Below are 21221 nucleotides of genomic sequence, written 5' to 3'. Positions count from 1 at the left end.
GTTAACATCAAATACTACAAAGAGCATGGGATACATTAGCAGTTTACAACACCTTACACTACTCAGTAGAATGGAGTAGTTGAGAGGAAAAACAGAACACTGGTGGAGTGTGCTCACAATATGTTGAAATGTAAGAATCTAACTAATGGTTTTTTGGGTAGACGCTGTCAATACTACATTATATTTGAAGAATAGGAGTCCCACTAAAAGTATTGGTTATAAAAATCCTTTTGAAGCATTGTTTGGCTTCAAGCTTGCAGTAAGTCACCTTAGAGTATGTGGTTGTAAAGCTTTTGTGCATGTTCCCAAAGAGAACAAGAAGAAGTTAGATTCAAAGGCCATTAAATGTACCTTCATTGGATACTGCAGTGAGTATAAGGCTTATAAAATGTTTTATCCTTCTATTCACAAGGTGTTTGTTCGTAGAGACGTAATATTCCATGAACAGGTTAATGATGGAAATCCTATTCAAAACAATGAAGAATGCCATGTACCCTTACATTCAGATGAGGCTATTGAAACAGGGATCAGTCAGCAACAACAACAACAACAACAACATCGGGATAAAGAGGAAGAAATCAAGTTCATTCCATAAAGAGAAGAACACAATAGAATAGTTGAACCCCCATCACTCAGGAGATCTAGCAGGTCGAAACAATTACCAACTCGATATAGGGATGGTGCGCTCATGACTGGTATGTTAAACATTGCAGAACCTTCTAATTTTTATGAAGCTAGTAAGAGTTTTGAATGGAAGGAAGCAATGAAGGGGAAATATGAATCTATTATTAAGAATAATACTTGGGATCTAGTAAAGCTTCCTCATGGTAAACAACCCATAGGTTGGAGATGCTTATTTAAATTGAAATTTAAAGCAGATGGGTCTATTGATAAGCATAAAGCAAGGTTGGTTGCAAAGGGGTATTCCCAGAAAGAAGGTATTGATTTTGAGGAAATCTTTGCCCCTGTTGCAAAATTAAATATTATTAGATTTATTATTGCTTTAGCCACTAAGCATCACTGGAAAATACATCAATTGGATGTTAAATCTGCTTTCTTAAATCGTGATTTAAAAGAAGAAGTATACTTAGTGCAACCTGAGGGGTTTGTTAAGAAGGGATAAGAGCACTTAGTATGTAGATTAAAGAAAGCTTTATATGGTTTAAAGAAGGCTCCTAGATCCTAGTATAAAAAAATTGACTCATTTTTCCTCATGCATGGTTATAAACGGAGCAAAAATGATCCTAATTTGTATACTGTGTTTAATGATGAGGGACAGATAGTGTTGATTTCTTTATATGTAGATGATCTAATCATGACAAGGAGTGCAAACAATCTCATTCAAGAAATGAAGCAGCAGTTATCACAGAAATTTAAGATGAAGGACCTTGGAGAAATGCATTACTGTTTGGGTCTAGAAGTTTGGAGAGATTCAAACCAAACTTTATTGTCCCAGGCTAATTATGCTAAGATGTTGTTGACTAAATTTAAAATGGATGAGTGCAAGGCTGCATTTGTGCCTTTACTACAGAACAAAAAACTTTAGGTGGATGATGGTTCGAAATATGCAGATGCAACATTGTATAGACAGTTGGTTGGTAGTCTTATCTATTTGACTACAACGAGACCAGATCTAGCTTATGCAGTGAGTGTTTTGGGTCAGTTCATGACTCGACCTTATGAGAACCATTGGAATGCAGTGAAAGGAGTGCTGAGGTATCTGCAAGGAACTTCAGACTTTGGTATTTTGTATTCTGAGTGATTTGATGTTAGTTTGACAGGTTATACAGACTCTAATTGGGCGGGAAATTTAGATGATAGAAGATCAATTACAGGTTACGCCTTCAGCATTAGGTCCAGGGTCATCTCTTGGTGCAACAAGAAGCAGCATACTATAGCCTCATCCTTAACAGAAGTAGAATATCAAGCTATGTGTGCAGCAACATGTGAGGCAGTTTGGTTGCCCAGACTTCTCTAAGATCATGGAGAATAATAGACAAAAGCTATGGTTATCAATCACAATAATCAAAGTTCCATCAAACTGGCCTACAATCCTGTGTTTCATAAAAACACTAAGCACATAGACACTCATTTTCCTTTTGTCAGGAAAAAGGTGCAGTCCAAAGAGATTTGTGTTGAATATTGTAATTCTTGTGATAATATGGTTGATATATTTACTAAGCCTCTGGGAAGACTAATGTTTCATTTGTTTAGGGACATATTAGGTGTGTTTAAGAACCCTTTCTCCATTAAGGGGGAGTGTTAGAATTAATGGAGATTAGGTGATTATTGTTACATAGTTATGATTGTGCTTTTCTTGGACATTCATTTCCTGGCATTTAGTGATTTGATTTACTATCCCTAACAAAGTGTATCTATTTATTGTTGGAGTTTAATGTGAAGCCTAAGTGGCATATTTGCTTGTAGGAGCTCCTAGTGATCCGCACCTGTGAGCTCCTCTTGTGTTGTTTGTCAATTCATGTCTTCCATGTGTAACTATTGACAGTGGAGCGATGAGCCCGATGGTAGGAATTTTAGAGAAGAGTGGCTTAAGTTGACTTCACCATGCAGCTCAATTTGGTTCGACTTCTAGCGTACAGATATTTCATGAGGAATTGTTAAGCATGGAAAAAGATTATAGTTTCACCTGTAAACTTTACTTAAAATTTCCTCACACTCTATGTTCAGAGGGTTAAATATTTTCAATGCAATTTGAAAATAAAGAAAAAATTGTTAGAAAAATAAAGATCAAAGAACTATTATACACAACATAAAACAATGATATTTCTTATTCATCACAATATTTACACATATAAAATACATAAATCTATGACTTCCACACATCTAGATCATGACTACAACTCTTATATAGGAAACAATAACTTTTAGATTGATGTTTGGAAACTCAGATGAGAACTCAAAACAACACATGGAAGGATTACTTCCAATATCCTCCCTTAATGCTTACATGGAAAATATTGAAAAGAGACATTACAACAACAAGACTAATCTACGTTTGACCGGTCTTCATCAACACTCACATCCACTTTGGAATCTTGCAAACACCATTCTTTCTCCATCTGTAATAAGAATATATATCATGGATAATATATTATGAAATTTATGAATAAATAAGGGAAGTGAATAAGTGATTTTAAATTATGGGTATTGGATTAAAATTTTGATGTAATTTAGTGATATGGTCATCACATTATTCTACTCATATTAAAATCAAATTATGAGTTGTATGATTTCTATACAAGGACATAGCTTAATAAAATGCAAACTAATTCCAATAAAGATAATCTAGTTAAGGACATAGCTTAATGGAATAAAGTTTATGCGTATAGAAATATGAAGGGAAGAAATGTTGAACCTTTATGAGGTAATATGATAGGTGTTTTGTTTCCATAGATCATAAGTTGAAGTATATAAATGGAAAATATATAAATCATCAGGTAAGAAGTCATGACATACTATCAACATTAAGAAAAGTTTATGGTGAATTAAGTGGGTTCCATCCTAGAATAAATTCTAAAGGTGTTGTTTAAGGATGTCTATTCACAAAGGTTCCCATGGAAAATCTTTAAGTTCATGAAGGACAGGTTGTTGTATGAGACTATGTATTTGTAAAAATTGTCTTTCAACTTAATATTTGGTGCATCTACATCTGATGATGCAATCCATTTTGGAATGTAATTTTGTCATTAGGGAAAATTCTATTGAAGTGAACTTAACCTTACCAGGTTATTATATTGAGTAACATATGCATATTTCATTGGACATGCATAGTTTTGACCTATATGTGTCTTTGAGTAAAATAATTTCTAACTAATTGTAACTAATCTAAATAAGAAGCGCAAATTATATGTTCAAATCCATACTGAACTAGGGTTAGAGTTGTGAAGAGTATGCACACATGCAATACAACTTACTGTATGCATGAAGACATCATACATGAATAATTGTATGACCTTCATAAGTAGGTCAATGGGACTGTCACCCAAAAGTACCAATACATAATGGAAGTGTAAAAGAATCTCCTAAGGATCATGATTAATATTATTAAGACAATATTAAATACAAGTTCAAGGACACATTCGTAAGTTTACTCAAATTCCAATGTGTCAACTCAAAGCATGCAACCTCAAACTTCACAATCTTAATGTTCATCTCCATCCAGGTATAGATGGGGTTCTGTTGATATCTTACAAATAGGAATCTTTCCAATCTGGAGCAAGAAAAATATGCTTTAAGTAGAAGGATTATAGATTTTGCAAGGGTACTTCATATAATGATCTGTATGTATATATAAACTTTATATGACAAACATATTGGATACAGTGGTGGTGATGCACTTGAATTAAAAATATAGGAATTCAAATGTAGCCTAATGGCTAGTAAGAAGTACACTAGATTTAGAACATGACTGATCTGAATTAATAAACCAATCTTTAGTAAACCAAAAGTTTTCGTATGAACACAACTTATGTTAATCAAAGGATCTTAGGCTGGCACCAAGTAAAATGGAACATACATTAGTACAAAATGGCGAATTAGTTACTAAAAGAACAACTAAATTTTGTATATAAATGACCATTTTTCAGTCGATCACCAATAGTGGTTAATTTGCAATATCTTCTAACGCAAACAATTATTAGTCGTATTTATCTTAATCATTAATTAGTTGTCTCAATTTTATCATCTGGTAGTATATTTAGTCATAAAATTGGTGATTAATTTAGTCATTAATTTCCACAATTAATGACCAACTACACAACAAAATATACTACTACATAAACACCCAATAAAATCAATTAATGACCAAAGAAGTATGACTAAAATGTTCGTCACGTTATAAGATACTCTAAATTAACTACTAATAGTCATATATATGCAAATTTTAGTCATTGTTTGAAACCCATTAATGACCAAAGATATATGAATAAATTTCGGTCATGTTATAAAATTCTGTAAATTAGCTACCAATAGTTGTATATATGCAAAATTTATTCGTCATTTGTAATCAGAAATTTATGATTTACAATAGTCATTAATCATTTTTTGGTAGTTTCATATTCATTATATAAACAATTGATTTAGTAGTTTATATTCATTTTATTTGTGTTCATCATTAATCAATATAAAGTATTAATTTAGTAGTTATAGATTGATTTTTGTGTTCATTATTAATAAACATTATAAATTAATTAATATGATTTTGTGTCTAAATAAAGCAATGACATTAAATGTGTATGTTCATCTAATATGAAAATAGAAAAATACATATGTTAATTACAATACTAAATAATATCAACTACAACTATAAATAATTTCAGCCACATAAATTATATTGTATGAAATGTCAAGTATTACAATATGAGTTTCCAACTCAATATTTGTTGGACTACAACTTACACATGAAATATTGTTTCATCACATCAAAACATTATCATTGTGTTATCAAGGCACTGTAGGTGAATTCACCAACTCTAAAGACTTGACCATTAGTCTATCTGTGTGTCTCGTGTGGGATATTGGATGTAAGGGTATCACTAAACTAGTTCTCTTCTATCCCTCTTTCAACATTTATTTTCTCTAGTGTTATTTCTATCATCTTTATTCAATCCCTACTTCTTACCATCAATACTGAGATCCTCTCTTGAAAATGAAGGAAGATACAATGCAAAGTATAAAACATGGACTACAATGAACACTATAATATAAAAGAAAGTAGACTATAAAGGATTTAGAAAAGATATACCTCAACTTCAATGATGTCAATGCCATTCTTCCTCAAAAAATAAAAAGAGTCAAATAAGCTTTCTTCATTTGGGCAATAGTGACCACTATGTGGCGAGATGACCTATATAAGCAAAGCAAATAAAATGTCACCATAGAAAAGAACAATTTAGGAACTTAGTAAAAACTTAGACACAATCATGCCAACTAAGTTACATGCTAAAAAGCTCAGGTTGTAGATAACTTGGGACAACAAATGGAAACAAAAAGATAACATATAATTAACAAGTGCTACATAGTATCTAGTACCTTCTTCTTAGTTTAAATATAGCTAAATTGGAGTGTGGGATGCTGACAAAATGTAAGATGACCAATTAAAGACTTCATAAAAAAATAGATATTAAAGTGAAAATAATGTGCTAAAATGGTGTTCTTTCAGTAAACACCCTACCTCATTAGTTGTAATGAATCTTTATAACTTTATTTGTTTCGCATTGACTTTTTCAAATTGATATGGAGAAACTTAGTTTCAACTAAATGAGATGTCAATTCCAAAAAACTTATTTTTCACAACCATTTGTCTCCTATAATGTTCATGGGAATTTTACATGATTGATATAGGGATGTACATAATTGTGTCTGTGGCAGTGAAGGCCAGGGAGTATGGAACAAATTTTTTGTTGTTATCTCTCAAATGACATCCTATTTTAAACAAGATTGCTTTCGTTTGTAGAGAAAAATGGAGTTGAGATGATCAATACCTTTCCATACTTAATATGGAAAAGGTTCTTCCTATAATCTATGCATTGAAAAAAAATACAACTTTATGGAGTCCAATTGTGAAAGAAATTCCTATCAAGATTAGCTAAGCATCCATTATACTATGTCATGTTGGCTCTAATTAAGGAAAATGTTGAATCTTAACCTCATTCTGCCCCTAATGTAAACATTGATCAACTAAGGACACCGAACAAGATCACAAAGAAGAGAAAATTTAGGGACACTACCTTCCTTCTCCTCTTCATAGCATACATGGTTGGAATGGTCATCTTTGAATAACTTAAGCACTATATAATTTATTGAAAGTGTTGCAAAGTGGGGAATATCTAAATGTATTTTCTCCAACTACTTCCATTGAAATTTATATATATATATATATATATATATATATATATATATATATATATATATATATATATATCTTAGATCAACTAGAAGTGGTTATTATATCAAAGATGACAAATCTAGAATTTTATTTCCAAGAGTACTACTATCGACTGAGCTAAATAACCCAATAGGGAAATGAAGGATCAAATGACTGGATCAGATAATATAATACGATTAATTTATGATGAATGAACATGATAAGTATATCAATTGGGAAAAAATACATCCAGTATCAGTTGTACCAACCTCATAGCAACGTCGAGACCAAAGGGAATCACATATGCAAGTGAAAAAGCATTGAGGCTGAAAATAAGAAAAACTAAGCTAAAAATAGGAAAAAATGTTTATTAGCAGTGGAAAAGAAAATACCATTATGAAGCTTTATGTATAATAAATTTTTCAGCTATAAGATATTTACCAAATGGAGAGAACTGACATTTGAAGTTGTGGTTTAGGTAAAAAACCAGAGTGGAGAATAAGCATTTCGAAATATATTACATTCAACAAATATTCATATTTAAATTGGTGAGTGTATTGAGATGGATTATGCACAGTTTTGTGCGAGGGGCTATGAATTTTTTTCTTCTTTCCATCACACTACATGATCATTTGCAAAACTTATTACATAGAAGAAGCAACTTAATTTTAGTGGAATATCAATCTCTAACAAGAACACATAATTGAAATGAAATTTAACTTGCTAATTATACAAATGAAATTAGTCAATTAGGTCTTTAGAGACTTTCACAAATAATATGCATAATTTATAGCATTTGATCCATATTGGGTAGACTTCACATAAATTTTAAAAGGGAAATATGATGGCCTAACTAAGTACATCCTATGTTTGGGGTTTTTATCAAAAGAAACCTCATAAATCAATTTAGACTATAAAAGAGGTAGCAATAGAACAACTGGAAAGTGCAAGATTTCTTGATGTTGCACAAATGTAACAAATATCACCTGCAAGAAATATTGCAACATGTTCACTCTAATCATAGGCCCTGCTATTCAACACAATTTCTTTACTTCATTCCATATGAGACTTTGAATGCACTTGACATCATGAGAAGGCTCTATTTCATAAATTCTAGGCTTGTGTTTTTCTGCAAATGTGAAAAGTAGCTGAGTTTCCTCAACGTTTTCGTTTATAAATGGCTCCAAAATGTCTCTCTCATCAACATGAACCAGAGGTAAGGCAGGTCTCTCCATGCAAAATTTCATCCTACATAAACTACTAGAAAAGTCAAAATTTGAAGGATAGGAACAAAATTTTGCATCCAATACCTAAAAAACTATTTAAATTCTATCATATATTCATTGGTCATTGACAATACGAATATGTACTTGTAGGAAAAAAATAGCATATATTCATTGAAAATGTGAAATGTAGGCACAACTTCTTCTTAAGCTAAGACCCTTAACTTACTGAAATGTCAAAATATCAATGAATTATTCATATCGGACAACTAAATTTAAGGACTATATTAAAAAATAAAGGAATCAATACACAAAATCTATACAAGCTTTTTCTCCAAAATAAAAAAGATACATTGTCACTTAAACCATTTTTGCGATCTCCTTATCATGTGATCTAAATTTCTGGCAGAAATATCAATCATGAAACTCGAGGGAAATTTACCTATGTCACTTGCATTAAATAGATTTTTAAGCACACAAATATGACTATCAACAAAGTCTACGACATGAATGTAGTATCAAACCTAATACCATTGCAAGTACAGTCGAAATAAATGGAATAGCTTGAAATAAACAATCTAAAATGCATAAAAATATAAATAAGTGAGGAGTTAAAGTATCATAATAAAGAAACCCAACAAGATTAAGAAACATATGCACGCTTCAAAAGAAATAGGTTCAAAAATATCTGACCTATAAAATGGTCTCTTAAAGTTGTCTAGGTATCAATTCTCAATAAGTAGCAAGTATTGCTTTTCAAAATAAATATGTTCTAATCTATAATAGTCTCATAAATTATCCTAGGAGATTCACTTTGTTGAATACCAATTTGAATTTTTGGGAAAGGTCTTATTCTCCTAGCAAGTTTGTGTGTGTAGATCCAGAACCACAAATTTCTATGTTATCTAAAAAAAATTGGCATCTAGATAAAAAATTATAATAGCATCAAATATTAAAGATAATATTATATCATACCATTGTTCCATCCTTTGTTGGGTAATAATTACCATATTCTTTCAGTAATGGTTTCCTACCCACAACCACTTGTTCGATGAAATACATGAGGTTGTTTAGAATTCCCTTCAGGTCTTCACTAATATCGCTACTTGGGTGAACTCCAACTAGGTTGAAGTACCTCAAAAAATTAATTCTTGACTTTGGATCTACATTATATATATCAATGGCTATGTCTCCAAGGAAGAGAGAAAAAATAGAAGGAAAAGGCATTGATTTTTGCAGCTACATGGTCCATATGAGCACTAATAACAAAATTATTTTAATCGAAAAAGATGCAAGGATCTACTAAGAAAATATTAATAGTTATTAAAATAGAAATGACACTCAAAAACGAAAAACATAATATGGATATATAACAATTGATGTGCACATCAAGTTGAAAAACAAAACTTAGTGCTTCCATAGGGGTTCATTGCGTAAATTCGGATTTCTTATACACAAGGAATCACCTTGGGTTGTCCATAAATTATAGTTGATGATGAAAAAAAAAACTGGTGAAGATATTTGAGTAAAAAATTATTACGCTTCGAGTTAAATTACAAAAATAATTTATGAAATTAACATCTAGTAGTTTCATAACTGAAAAACAAACCACATCAATACTTGTATCCTTATATCCAATGTGCATACTAAAATGGATCACAACCATACATAAATGAGAAGTAGACAACACCGATACACATGTCCTTTTATACATACTAACATGGATCATAATAATCCACAACTATCTTATTCACTTTCATCAGAATTTTATATATTGATCTTAGAGCAACACTGAACAAAAATCTTATCATTCCTTATTTTCATTTTTTTCTCTATTCACCCCTTTGTTATGCCACTAGGGAGGAAGTGAAAGCATCAATATGCTACACATCTTAATTAGCAAAAATAATAGAATATATTCCGAGATTTTACTTCAAATTAAATAGAAACTTTCACACAATCAGAACAAATGACAAATTTGCTTAAAATCATCAATGTTTGTGCTTTTATGCTATGAAACACAATTACTTTGGAAATCCATACCATTGCATGTTTCATATATTTAATCATATTGAATCAGGTATCAAAAAAATGATGCCATTTTAACCATATAGATCACTTATTTAGATCTAGGCCAGTATTAAAGACTACGAAATACATTTATTTTATCAAGGCGTACTTGTCTTAAATCATTTAAATACTCCCTGAATCCATTAAACATCACCATTATAACACTACCACATGAGGAAAGCACATAAAAAACTCACCAGCTTTGGAGCTTCGATCTTTGTTTGAAGATCAATATGATAAAATGTAAAGAGCAGATGATGGTGGGCAGTAAGAATAGATGGAAGGGAAAGCTTAACCTCATCATGGTAGCATGTTGTTCAAATGCCAACAACAACCTATGTGTGATCCCACTTCTGAAATGACACACCTCCATGTTTTGGATATATAACCTGCTCATCATATACCCATACTGAAAATAAGATATTAGGGAAAAAAATTACTATTGAAAACACTAAAGCATATGGTAAAGTATAACAGAAGTCAGTTTCCCAACCTCTAGTGCATTTTTACGGATATCCACATCGTTCTTCAGTAACTCAACCCTCATGAACAAATTGCGCTTTCTACTCAAGTTAACTATTAAAGGATACACAAATAAACAATGAAGTGGCTCATAAAAAGGCTTGTTCTTTGTCAACACTGGAAAATCCAAAGGCCATAACTGCAGACGACAAACAAAAATTACAAAATATTTGAGCATGTACAATTTTAAGAGTTTCTCTAATTATAAATGTCGAACATGACATAAATTATTTTCTCAAGTCGATAAAGCATGTTCTTTTGAAATTTACACATTATTTTTCAGATACAATCAATAAATCACAATAAATTTAGCAAACATCGATACCAACCCTCGAAGCCATGTCTAACAACTAGCTTTTTAGTTTTACCAAGTCCAAAATCACATTTTGATGTCAATCAAGCATTCATGTAAACACTGATCCAGTAAATCACTCTTCCATGCTCCCAAGAAATGGAAGGTAGGAGATACTCACGTCATCATTGCCATTTTCCAGCATTACTCCTTGAATAATATTTGAACGGCTACCACCAACTTCCCTTGCTTGATCGATATTCCATTTTGAACCACCATTGGATGTTCTGCAAGTATTATTTCTAGTGCTTTTTAACATACATGTTTCTCCAAGTCTTTCAGCAACATCATTTGAATGATTGTTGAGGCTACTAGTTTCAGAAAGAGTGTCTATGTCATGATGAATGACCTGTAGTTTTTGAACTTCCAACCTAATAATTCATTTAACTGGTTTTTGAACGTTTCTTTTGGGATCCTACATCTAAAAAACAACAGAATTATATTTTAGAGAACAATATAATACTTCATGACTCACTACAATGAATAAAGAAGTTTCTAGACGTAACAACTGTAGGTACAATTATAAATAATAAGTAGATTCTTCCAAATTGTTAAAAGAAAGAAATTAACCAAACAGAACACACAATTTCCATTACAATCTAAGTATTCGACATGTTTATCCAACACTAATGGTAGATGCACCACAAAAAATGTGAAATCGAATCTCTAATCACACAGTGAACCTGAAGTGCTCAACAATTAAGCATCAACTATATTACGAGTAAATTTCAATCATTATGCATGCATCCTTACATTCTCAAGAATAATACAATCTACTAGGTATTGTCAACAAAAGATAAAACAATTAAATCTCACCATCTATCTAACAAGTAAGTGTCCATGGGAAGACATATATTGACAATGTCGGTTCTAAAAATAGTATTCAAATTCAATCTTCTGTGATCTATATTCTGATTATTTGAAAACATTTTGAAGAAATCACATTGAAAGACTTAGGTCTACCCGTTTCCAATCAACCTGTGTGGTTCATCACGGGGACAAGATGAAAAATCAGATCATAGCGGCAAGTTAAATAGAGAGATAAGACCTTCTAACGGCTATAAGGAAAATGACTATTACTTTATTTAGGAGTGTGTTATAATCCTCTGTTTATTTAATTTATTTATATATTTTGGGTCATGTTAGTTATATATAATTATATATATAACTAAAGACTGGAGTTGATATTTAATTTAATTTAATTATTTTGAAATTAATTAATAATAAAAAATTGATTATTTATTTTGTCCATTTTTTCCTAACCAGTCAAATATAGCGGTTTTTATAGTCTTTTTTTAATACCTTTAGAAGTTCTTATCTCCCTATTTAACCCGCTATGATGTGATTTTTCGTCTTGTTCTGATGATGAACCACATAGGTTGCTTCGAAACTTATCTACCTAAATCTTTCCATGTGATTTCTTCCGAGAATATTTTCAAATAATAAAAAAATAGTAATTAAATGATACATCTCAACTATCTATGAATTTTTTGTAATTATTCATCACGTTTAATAGCACCATATAGATCCTTACCTAAACAATCCCATAAGATTTGCTAGAGCTTTGACTAGACAATGAACGCAAAACACTTTTCATCAAATATTCAAATTCGAAGCTAAAGAAGCATACTTTTCATCACATATAACTTGGAGGCGCATTATGGTACCAGGTCATTTTGTGGTTTTCATAAAAATTATGTGACATATGCATAAGAACCATAGGTTTGGAGTATATTTATTACTCAACAAGATGACAAAAGATGCTCAACAACATGAATGTTGTGTTCACAATAAAGAACATTATTATTAGCATGCATGTATATTCCAATAATTATAATATCAAAACATATTTCATTTTCATCTATGTATCTATGTTCTCTTTGAGAATAACAACAAAAATTTTCTTTAATTATCGGTAATCTTATTCCTACTACCCTAAAAAACCTGTAAGACTAACACAATAAATAGTTTAAAGAAAATTGTATCAAACATCAAGCAACTCCTCAACGTAGCTTTCTTTCACTCTATTCAAGTTGGGTATCTCAACAATTACAGTAGAACCGCTTGAGTAATGGGTCATCCTTCCATCTGATGTTGTTCTCCCAATGAGGTCAATGTTACTTTCTTGTGAACTTGACCCTGATATACTAGGGGCAAGTGGGCTACTCGGAGAGGCAATCCCACCAACAGCTCCGCCAATGTTGCTCTCACACAACGGAACAACAACCCAAACAAAAGAATCTTGGTATGGCATTAGTCTAGCCTGTACTTACAACTTATACTTCTCTTGCTCTGTCAAATGAACCTGCATTATTTACTACATTCAGTTTCTGATCGTTATCAGAAAATTTGACCTTATAAGCATTTTCTTCTAAGAAGCGAAATTTTCACTACAACCAGGGCCTTCCATGGGATAATAAAACTACATACCGGAGAATCTTAAAATTCAACAAGACCACAATATTAAAAGCTACAAAAACAAATTTTTCTCAACCATTCTCTAAAGCAAGAGGAAATTCGAATGGAATGGTAATAGTAGTGGAATGATCCATCAACAATGTAAATTTTTGAAAAATAGTCTAAAGTCCAATTGGTTTTATAATGCCCTCTTTGAAAAATATTTGGGAACCGATTTATCTACTAAACGATTATTTTATCAACTAAAATACCTCAAATAATGGCTTGATAAATCTATTATCATGCCTCTACACTATCAAAGTTCTATAATATACATAGTTATAAATATCCTTATCAATTGCAAGGTTTAGAATTACCTTTTTGCAACGATGTTTGGCCATAATCTCATATAGGTTCAAAGTTACAACTAGACTGTTATTTTAATAACGTCATGGAACTGCTACACTTTCACCAAAAACCTTCAATATAGAAAAATGTATCACACCATTGAATCTACACCATGAAAAAGAAAATCTTTTAATCAGATTAAAAAATTTACTGCTTATAAGGGTTCTGGTGCAAGAAATGGAAGGATAATACACAAAAGAAAGAACAGAGAACCAATCATCAACAAGTCGACCATCATAGTAAGTAGTCTAAAGCTAAAAAATATTCGATAGTTTCCAACTAAGTCTAATTTATATCTAGTTTTGATCAACATACTAAATCGTAGATGACAAAACACAAATTATGACCTGAGAAATCTTGAAACAAAAGGTAGCTACAAATGACAAAAAAGAGGGCATGAAAATGGAAGATGTGAAGAAATGATAAAAAAAAATTATACCCAATAAGAACATCAAAATAACAACCATAAACATATAACATTTGATTTAGTATTCAAAATGCAAAATATAACATGCATAACGAAATAATCTACTTACTTGGCCAATGGAAAAACATTCTCTATATCCTCTTTGTTCCAAAGATTTTCCTGTAATCATAATCACAAGGTCATTTATAGTACCATTTTTCTATCATTACACCATATCCATAGTTTAATATATATTCAAAAATATAAGTGATTCTTCTTAAAAAACAAAATACAACTAATTTACATAGGAGACTTCACTATTTCAAATGACATGCAAATTGGAGGCTTTTTGTCCATGATGATGGATGTAATGTCCTTTCAAAATATCAGACATTTTACAAAATTTACACACAAGTGAATCTCCAAAATTCAATCATCATGGCTTTTTGTTATTAGTGCAATCCAAAGGCGGTGAAAGGTACAATTAGTTAAAATGATCTCTTTAAAAATTGAATCTTCTCAAAAACCACAATAGGAGAAGCCTTATCAATTTAAGGATAAGGACATATTTTAAGAAAATATGAAAGATAGGTCAGGTCATTCAAGGAATTATGTTTTGTCAATGTTCTTACCAATTTGTTTTGTTGAAGTTAAAAATTCTTAAAATTTCAAACCCTCCAACTGAAATCATAGTGTTTTATAGGAATTATTTTTTTAAGATGAATTAAATTAAATTAAAATAAAATAAAAAATTATACCTTCACCTATCATAAATTCCTATCAATGCTCCCAATACGTTCTCCCTTGTTTTTACTGCTAAAGTGACTGTATTCTGTGTGCCTAAACACCAATAGAAGAAGCAATATTGTGCCTCGAGAAATAAATTCTATCCCTTTACTTGAAGCAATGCATTTTGTTAATTTGGCTAAAATACATGTCGTTGTTGAAAACATTGAGATTGGAACAATTCCCTATGGATGTGCTTAAACCTGAATCAACCTATCAGAAGATTGATCTATGTGGTGTGCCAAGGTTGAAGCGATTGACTTCATAGATCAACCATGAATAATTAATAATTATGTATATTAATGTTATATTATTATATTCATATTCATGTTCTACTATTATAACTTATATATTCATGTTCTATTATTATGTTAATTTATATTGTCGCAACTTTTATACCTTGATTATAATTTATAGGTGAAGCCGCAGTGTTGAAGAGATAAAAGGTGTAAGGTAAATAACTTATTTTTCCATTGCATCCATGGGGGGCATCATGCTTCTGATGTCTCAGTAGGAAGGAAGAGCTTACGTACCACCATAAAGTTGGAAATAATTAATTCCTACTTGTCTATGGTTGTACGTTTCTATTTGAGGAGTTTGTTCCTATGTAATAGGAATTTAGTTTCTCCTAGTTTAGTGTGTGGTTGAGAGAATCTCTCAACCACACTACTGTACGTCTAAGATAGCATTCCTATCTTAAGACTACTTAAGACTATTGATTGTATAAATATGTGTGTAATCATTCAAGAATTAATAGAATATATATTTTGATTGACTGCAATTTTATCTTGGTATTGAAGCCTGAGGGCCTAGCCCCTCGTGGGCTTGGCTGCTCTTGGGTGGAAGAGAATAAAAGTTTTGTGTATATTTGTTTGTCCATCATCCGTTGTCCAATTAATAGTTCCAAGTTACAATTGTCTCTGAAATCAGCTGATTTGTGTCGTTGAGTGTATTCAGATCGGGTAATTCGAAATGGCGAAAGATCTCTAGAATGTGGCGTACGGAAGATTCTGTATAGGCACCCCTATTTTTAAATCATGGCATATGACAGTAGAGTTTCAACGTTACGTTGCGTGGTGCAGTTTGTTTGTTACTGGCCTCTGCAATACTATATATTGACTCTGTGTTTCGATGGGATTCCCGGATCCAGATTCAATTGAAGGAATCAAAGAATTCTTTGTGTGAAATTTTCAGCGGATATCGAGACAGCGAGCCGAGCTGGTGTGGGAGAAAGCCGTGGGCAGAGACGAACTGAGGAGGGTTTTCTCGACCTTCGACAAGAATGGCGACGGGCTTATCAGCAAACAGGAGATGAAAGAGTCCTTTGATAAGCTCAGGCTGTGCGTGGGCGAGGAGGAATTGGCCTCCACAATTCGAACCGTGGACGTCAATGGCGACGGGTACGTAGATTTTGAGGAGTTCGTTTCGCTGTATGAATCGATTAGTGGTAAGCGAGGGGGTGAAGAAGAAGACGACGCAAGGGCGGATCATGAAGACACGGATCTGGCGGAGGCGTTCGGCGTTTCCGACGAGAATGGCGACGGTTTGATAACGGTGGAAGAGCTGCAGGCCGTGCTCAAGTCGATGGGTCTTAAGGAAGGCCGAGCGATCGAGGAGTGCAAGAAGATGATACAGAAAGTTGATAAAGATGGCGACGGGATGGTTAATTATTTGGAGTTTAATGAGATGATGAGCGCTGGTATCCGTGGTGCCTGTGCGTGTGGGGAAGGCTTAATACATCGACCCACTGCGCTTGCATATATTCATCATCTCTGAGGTTGGATCCTGCTAGGAAGTGGAGGAGGCTGGACCTGCATCGAGAAGAAGGCCTGATCGCTGACGCAGAAGGCCTGATCGCCAATGGAGGCCGAATTGGCTGTTTGGACAGAAAGAAGAGGGCACTATTGGTGAGGAGGCACAACAGTGGAGGCTCAGTTTAGATCAGAGGAGGTAGCAAGAAGGGTGCTCGAAATTGGTGAGAATATGGCTTCCGGCAGAAAGAAGGTTTGAAGGTGCCTTGCGCTGTGGAGGTTTTTTGAGGAATCGCTGCGGAGCTGTTGTGATTGTGGCAGTAGAGCCGATGGATTGCAGATCGCGGGCTAAGTGGTTTGCTGGAGATGGTGGATCAGAGCGCCTTGACAAAGCCGAAGTCGCTGGCGGAAGCGAGCAGCAGGATCCGCAAGAACTGGACGTATTTCTGCATCAATTACCTGCTGCTTCTCTGTGGGGTGTTGGCCTTTAGCCTCATTTCGCACCCTGTATCATTGTTCCTTCTTGTTGCTCTGGTGGGGGGCTGGATCTTCCTTTATCTTCTCAGGACAGAGCCCCTGGTGCTACTCAATAGGACCTACAGTGACAGGGAGGTTCTCAGGATCATGATGGTGCTCACCATTGTTGTCGTGTTTCTGACGAACGTTGGGTCGTTGCTCATCTCGGCTCTTATGGTTGGATTGGGGATCGTTTGCGCGCATGGTGCATTTAGGTTTCCTGAAGATCTGTTTTTGGACGAGCAGGAGCCGACGGTCGGATTCTTGTCCTTCCTCAGTGGTGGTGGATCCTAGCCCCCGGTGGTTAGCCATGTTTGAGAGTAGTCTTCTAACTTGTTGGCGACTTAAGTGGAATTGAGCTACCGAGGCTGCAAAGCAGAGCATTGGTGCTTTGGAAATAACTGGATACAAGTGACATTGGTGCTTTGGACCTCTTGGATGGTTAATTCCCAGCGAAACGTTTCCCCTGGAAACAAGATCTGCTGGACAGAGCGTGACAGTGTGCGTGAATCTGCTTTGATGCTATTACCGTGGAGCTCACGGAATCATTATTGTTTATGATGTGACAGATATGGACAGTTTCAAAAATGTCAAGCAATGGCTTAGTGAGATTGATAAATATGCAAGTGACAATGTGAGCAAACTTCTAGTAGGAAACAAATGTGACTTGACAGAGAAATGAGCTGTTGATCAGCAAATGGCAAAGTCCTTTGCAGATGAACTGAGGATTCCATTTCTAGAAACAAGTGCGAAAGATGCATCTAATGCGGATCTGAGCGGAGCCGGCGGCGTGGAAGTCGAAATCTGAGTGGATTTCCTGTCATTTGAGATACATCATATTTCTGTTTTATGCCATTTGGACGGTGATTATGAAGTGTGAACCTGCGTGCAGGAGCAAAGAGTTGCTGCGTGGAGAAGAAATCAGCATGGGTAAATTTTTGAGCTGTTGGTGTGTGCAAACCTCCTCAATGTTCTTGATGCCTTGCTACTACGCCAGTCTGCTACATGGTTTGTTTGCTGAATGGTCATGTGAGTAAAGTAAATCTAGTTGGAAAAATTTAATTTACTTATTGTGACAGTTAGCTTGGCAAACTATTGTCACGAGTATAAATCTATGTTGGAATTTTCCATCCCAACAATAGACAAATTTATTTGCAGGAATGTTCTACTACCAGATACAATGATGACATGACAATGAAAATGGCATCAAACAATAGTGGTTGGAGCTGCATGATGATCGCGTTTGTGTGATAATGTGACGGAGAATTGGACCATGGAGTCCTGGATTATTGTTCTTGAAGGGAAAATTGTGTTCTCTTCGTGTGGCTGTGAGTGCCTATGTTCCGGTTTCTTTATCAGTGGACCCCTCATAGATGAGGTAAAGGAGCAGCAACAATGTTTATGGTGGACAACAAAGTAGATGTTTTGGTTTGTGGAATAGACTCCCTAGCATGTTATTGTAATAGTCATTGTATGTACTCTGAAACTCCAAAATGTGGAATCAGATGTAAGATTTTTAAGGGCATCTGAAAGTTCGTGGTGATCTCAAAACCACTTTGAAATGGTTTATGGTTGGTGGCGAGCCTGAAACCATCTTTTGTCATTGAATGTGAGGGTTGGTGGTGAGCCAGAAACCATATATATAGTCTTTGTGACTGAATTGCCTTTGTGGCCAGCTTGCCTTTGTGGCTAAATCGCCTCTGTGGCTTGAGGTGCCTTTGTGGCTGGAATCGTGGATGTCAACACGTTGTTTGACAAGCTAGCCTTTGTGGCTGTGTTGAGCTCTGGCTGATTTGAGTCAGCGTGCCTTTGTGGCTGTGTGTACACGAGAGCTTTGTGCTCAATTGAGCAGGTGGACTGCGGAACAAGTTGGAAATAATTAATTCCTATTTGTCTATGGTTGTACTTTTCTATTTGAGGAGTTTGTTCCTATGTAATAGGAATTTAGTTTCTCCTAGTTTAGTGTGTGGTTGAGAGAATCTCTCAACCACACTACTGTACGTCTAAGATAGCATTCCTATCTTAAGACTACTGATTGTATAAATATGTGTGTAATCATTCAAGAATTAATAGAATATATTTTGAGTGACTGCAATTTTATCTTGGTATCGGAGCCTGAGGGCCTAGCCCCTCGTGGCCTTGGCTGCTCCTGGGTGGAAAAGAATAAAAGTTTTGTGTATATTTGTTTGTCCATCATCCGTTGTCCAATTAATAGTTCCAGGTTACAATTGTCTCTGAAATCGGCTAATTTGTGTCGTTGAGTGTATTCAGATCGGGTAATTCGAAATGGCGAAAGATCTCTAGAATGTGGCGTAAGGAAGATTCTGTATAGGCACCCCTATTTTTAAATCATGGCATATGACAGTAGAGTTTCAACATTACGTTGCGTGGTGCAGTTTGTTTGTTACTGGCCTCTGCAATACTATATATTGACTGTGTTTCGATGGGATTCGTGGATCCAGATTCAATTGAAGGAATCAAAGAATTCTTTGTGAAATTTTCAGCGGATATCGAGACAGTGAGCCAAGCTGGTGTGGCAGAAAGCCGTGGGCAGAGACGAACTGAGGAGGGTTTTCTCGACCTTCGACCAGAATGGCGACGGGCTAACAGCAAATAGGAGATGAAAGAGTCCTTTGATAAGCTCAGGCTGTGCGTTGGCGAAGAGGAATTGGCCTCCACGATTCGAACCGTGGACGTCAATGGCGACGGGTACGTGGATTTTGATGAGTTCGTTACGCTGTATGAATCGATTAGTGGTAAGCGAGGGGGAGAAGAAGAAGAAGACGCAAAGGCGGATCATGAAGACGCGGATCTGGCGGAGGCGTTCGGCGTTTTCGACGAGAATGGCGACGGTTTGATAACGGTGGAAGAGCTCCAGTCCGTGCTCAAGTCGCTGGGTCTCAAGGAAGGCCGAGCGATTGGGGAGTGCAAGAAGATGATACAGAAAGTTGATAAAGATGGCGATGGGATGGTCAATTATTTGGAGTTTAATGAGATGATGAGCGCTGGTATTCGTGGTGCCTGTGCGGATGGAAAAGGCTTAATACATCGACCCATTGCGCTTGCATATATTCATCATCTCTGAGGTTGGATCCTGCTAGGAAGCGGAGGAGGCTGGACCTGCATCGAGAAGAAGGCCTGATCGCTGACGCAGAAGGCCTGATCGCCAATGGAGGCCGAATTGGCTGTTTGGACAGAAAGAAGAGGGCACTATTGGTGAGGAGGCACAGCAGTGGAGGCTCAGTGTAGATCGGAGGAGGTAGCAATAATGGTGCTCGAAATTGGTGAGAATATGGCTTCCGGCAGAAAGAAGGTTTGAAGGTGCCCTGCACTGTGGAGGTTTTTTGAGGAATCGCTGCGGAGCTGTTGTGATTGTGGCAGTAGAGCCGATGGATTGCAGATTGCGGGCTAAGTGGTTTGCTGGAGATGGTGGATTGGAGTGCCTTGATAAAGCCGAAGTCACTGGCGGAAGCGAGCAGCAGGATCCGCAAGAACTGGACGTATTTCCGCGTCAATTACATGCTACTTCTCTGTGGGGTGTTGGCCTTTAGCCTCATTTCGCACCCTGTATCATTGTTCCTTCTTGTTGCTCTGGTGGGGGGCTGGATCTTCCTTTATCTTCTCAGGACAGAGCCCCTGGTGCTACTCAATAGGACCTACAGTGACAGGGAGGTTCTCGGGATCATGACGGTGCTCACCATTGTTGTCGTGTTTCTGACGAACGTTGGGTCATTGCTCATCTCGGCTCTTATGGTTGGATTGGGGATCGTTTGCGCGCATGGTGCATTTAGGTTTCCTGAAGATCTGTTTTTGGACGAGCAGGAGCCGACAGTCGGATTCTTGTCCTTCCTCAGTGGTGGTGGATCCCATCCCCCGGTGGTTAGCCATGTTTGAGAGTAGTCTT

At 35.1% G+C, this 21221-nt stretch overlaps 1 protein-coding gene and 4 pseudogenes across 1 annotated transcript; 4 read left to right on the top strand and 1 right to left on the bottom strand.

The window, feature by feature from the left end:
- Window positions 1–9078: 9078 nt before the first annotated feature.
- Window positions 9079–14658, bottom strand: LOC149209448 (UDP-glucose 4-epimerase-like; annotated as a pseudogene).
- A 1429-nt stretch (window positions 14659–16087) lies between these two features.
- On the top strand, window positions 16088–16826 carry LOC149209447 (calmodulin-like protein 3 pseudogene; annotated as a pseudogene).
- Window positions 16827–17167: 341 nt separating this feature from the next.
- Window positions 17168–17611, top strand: LOC149209446 (PRA1 family protein B3-like). Its single transcript, XM_089398628.1, has one exon. It carries the CDS (start codon window positions 17168–17170, stop codon window positions 17609–17611), a length of 444 nt encoding a protein of 147 aa, XP_089254754.1.
- A 403-nt stretch (window positions 17612–18014) lies between these two features.
- On the top strand, window positions 18015–20402 carry LOC149209445 (calmodulin-like protein 3; annotated as a pseudogene).
- A 183-nt stretch (window positions 20403–20585) lies between these two features.
- On the top strand, window positions 20586–21211 carry LOC149209444 (PRA1 family protein B3 pseudogene; annotated as a pseudogene).
- The last annotated feature ends 10 nt before the right edge of the window (window positions 21212–21221 follow it).

This window comes from Pinus tabuliformis, chromosome 1_2 (genome assembly GCF_031772625.1).
Source record: "Pinus tabuliformis cultivar Carrire ecotype Pingquan chromosome 1_2, CPIR1, whole genome shotgun sequence".
Classification (NCBI taxonomy): Eukaryota; Viridiplantae; Streptophyta; class Pinopsida; order Pinales; family Pinaceae; genus Pinus; species Pinus tabuliformis.
This window is presented reverse-complemented; position numbering and strand designations above follow the sequence as displayed.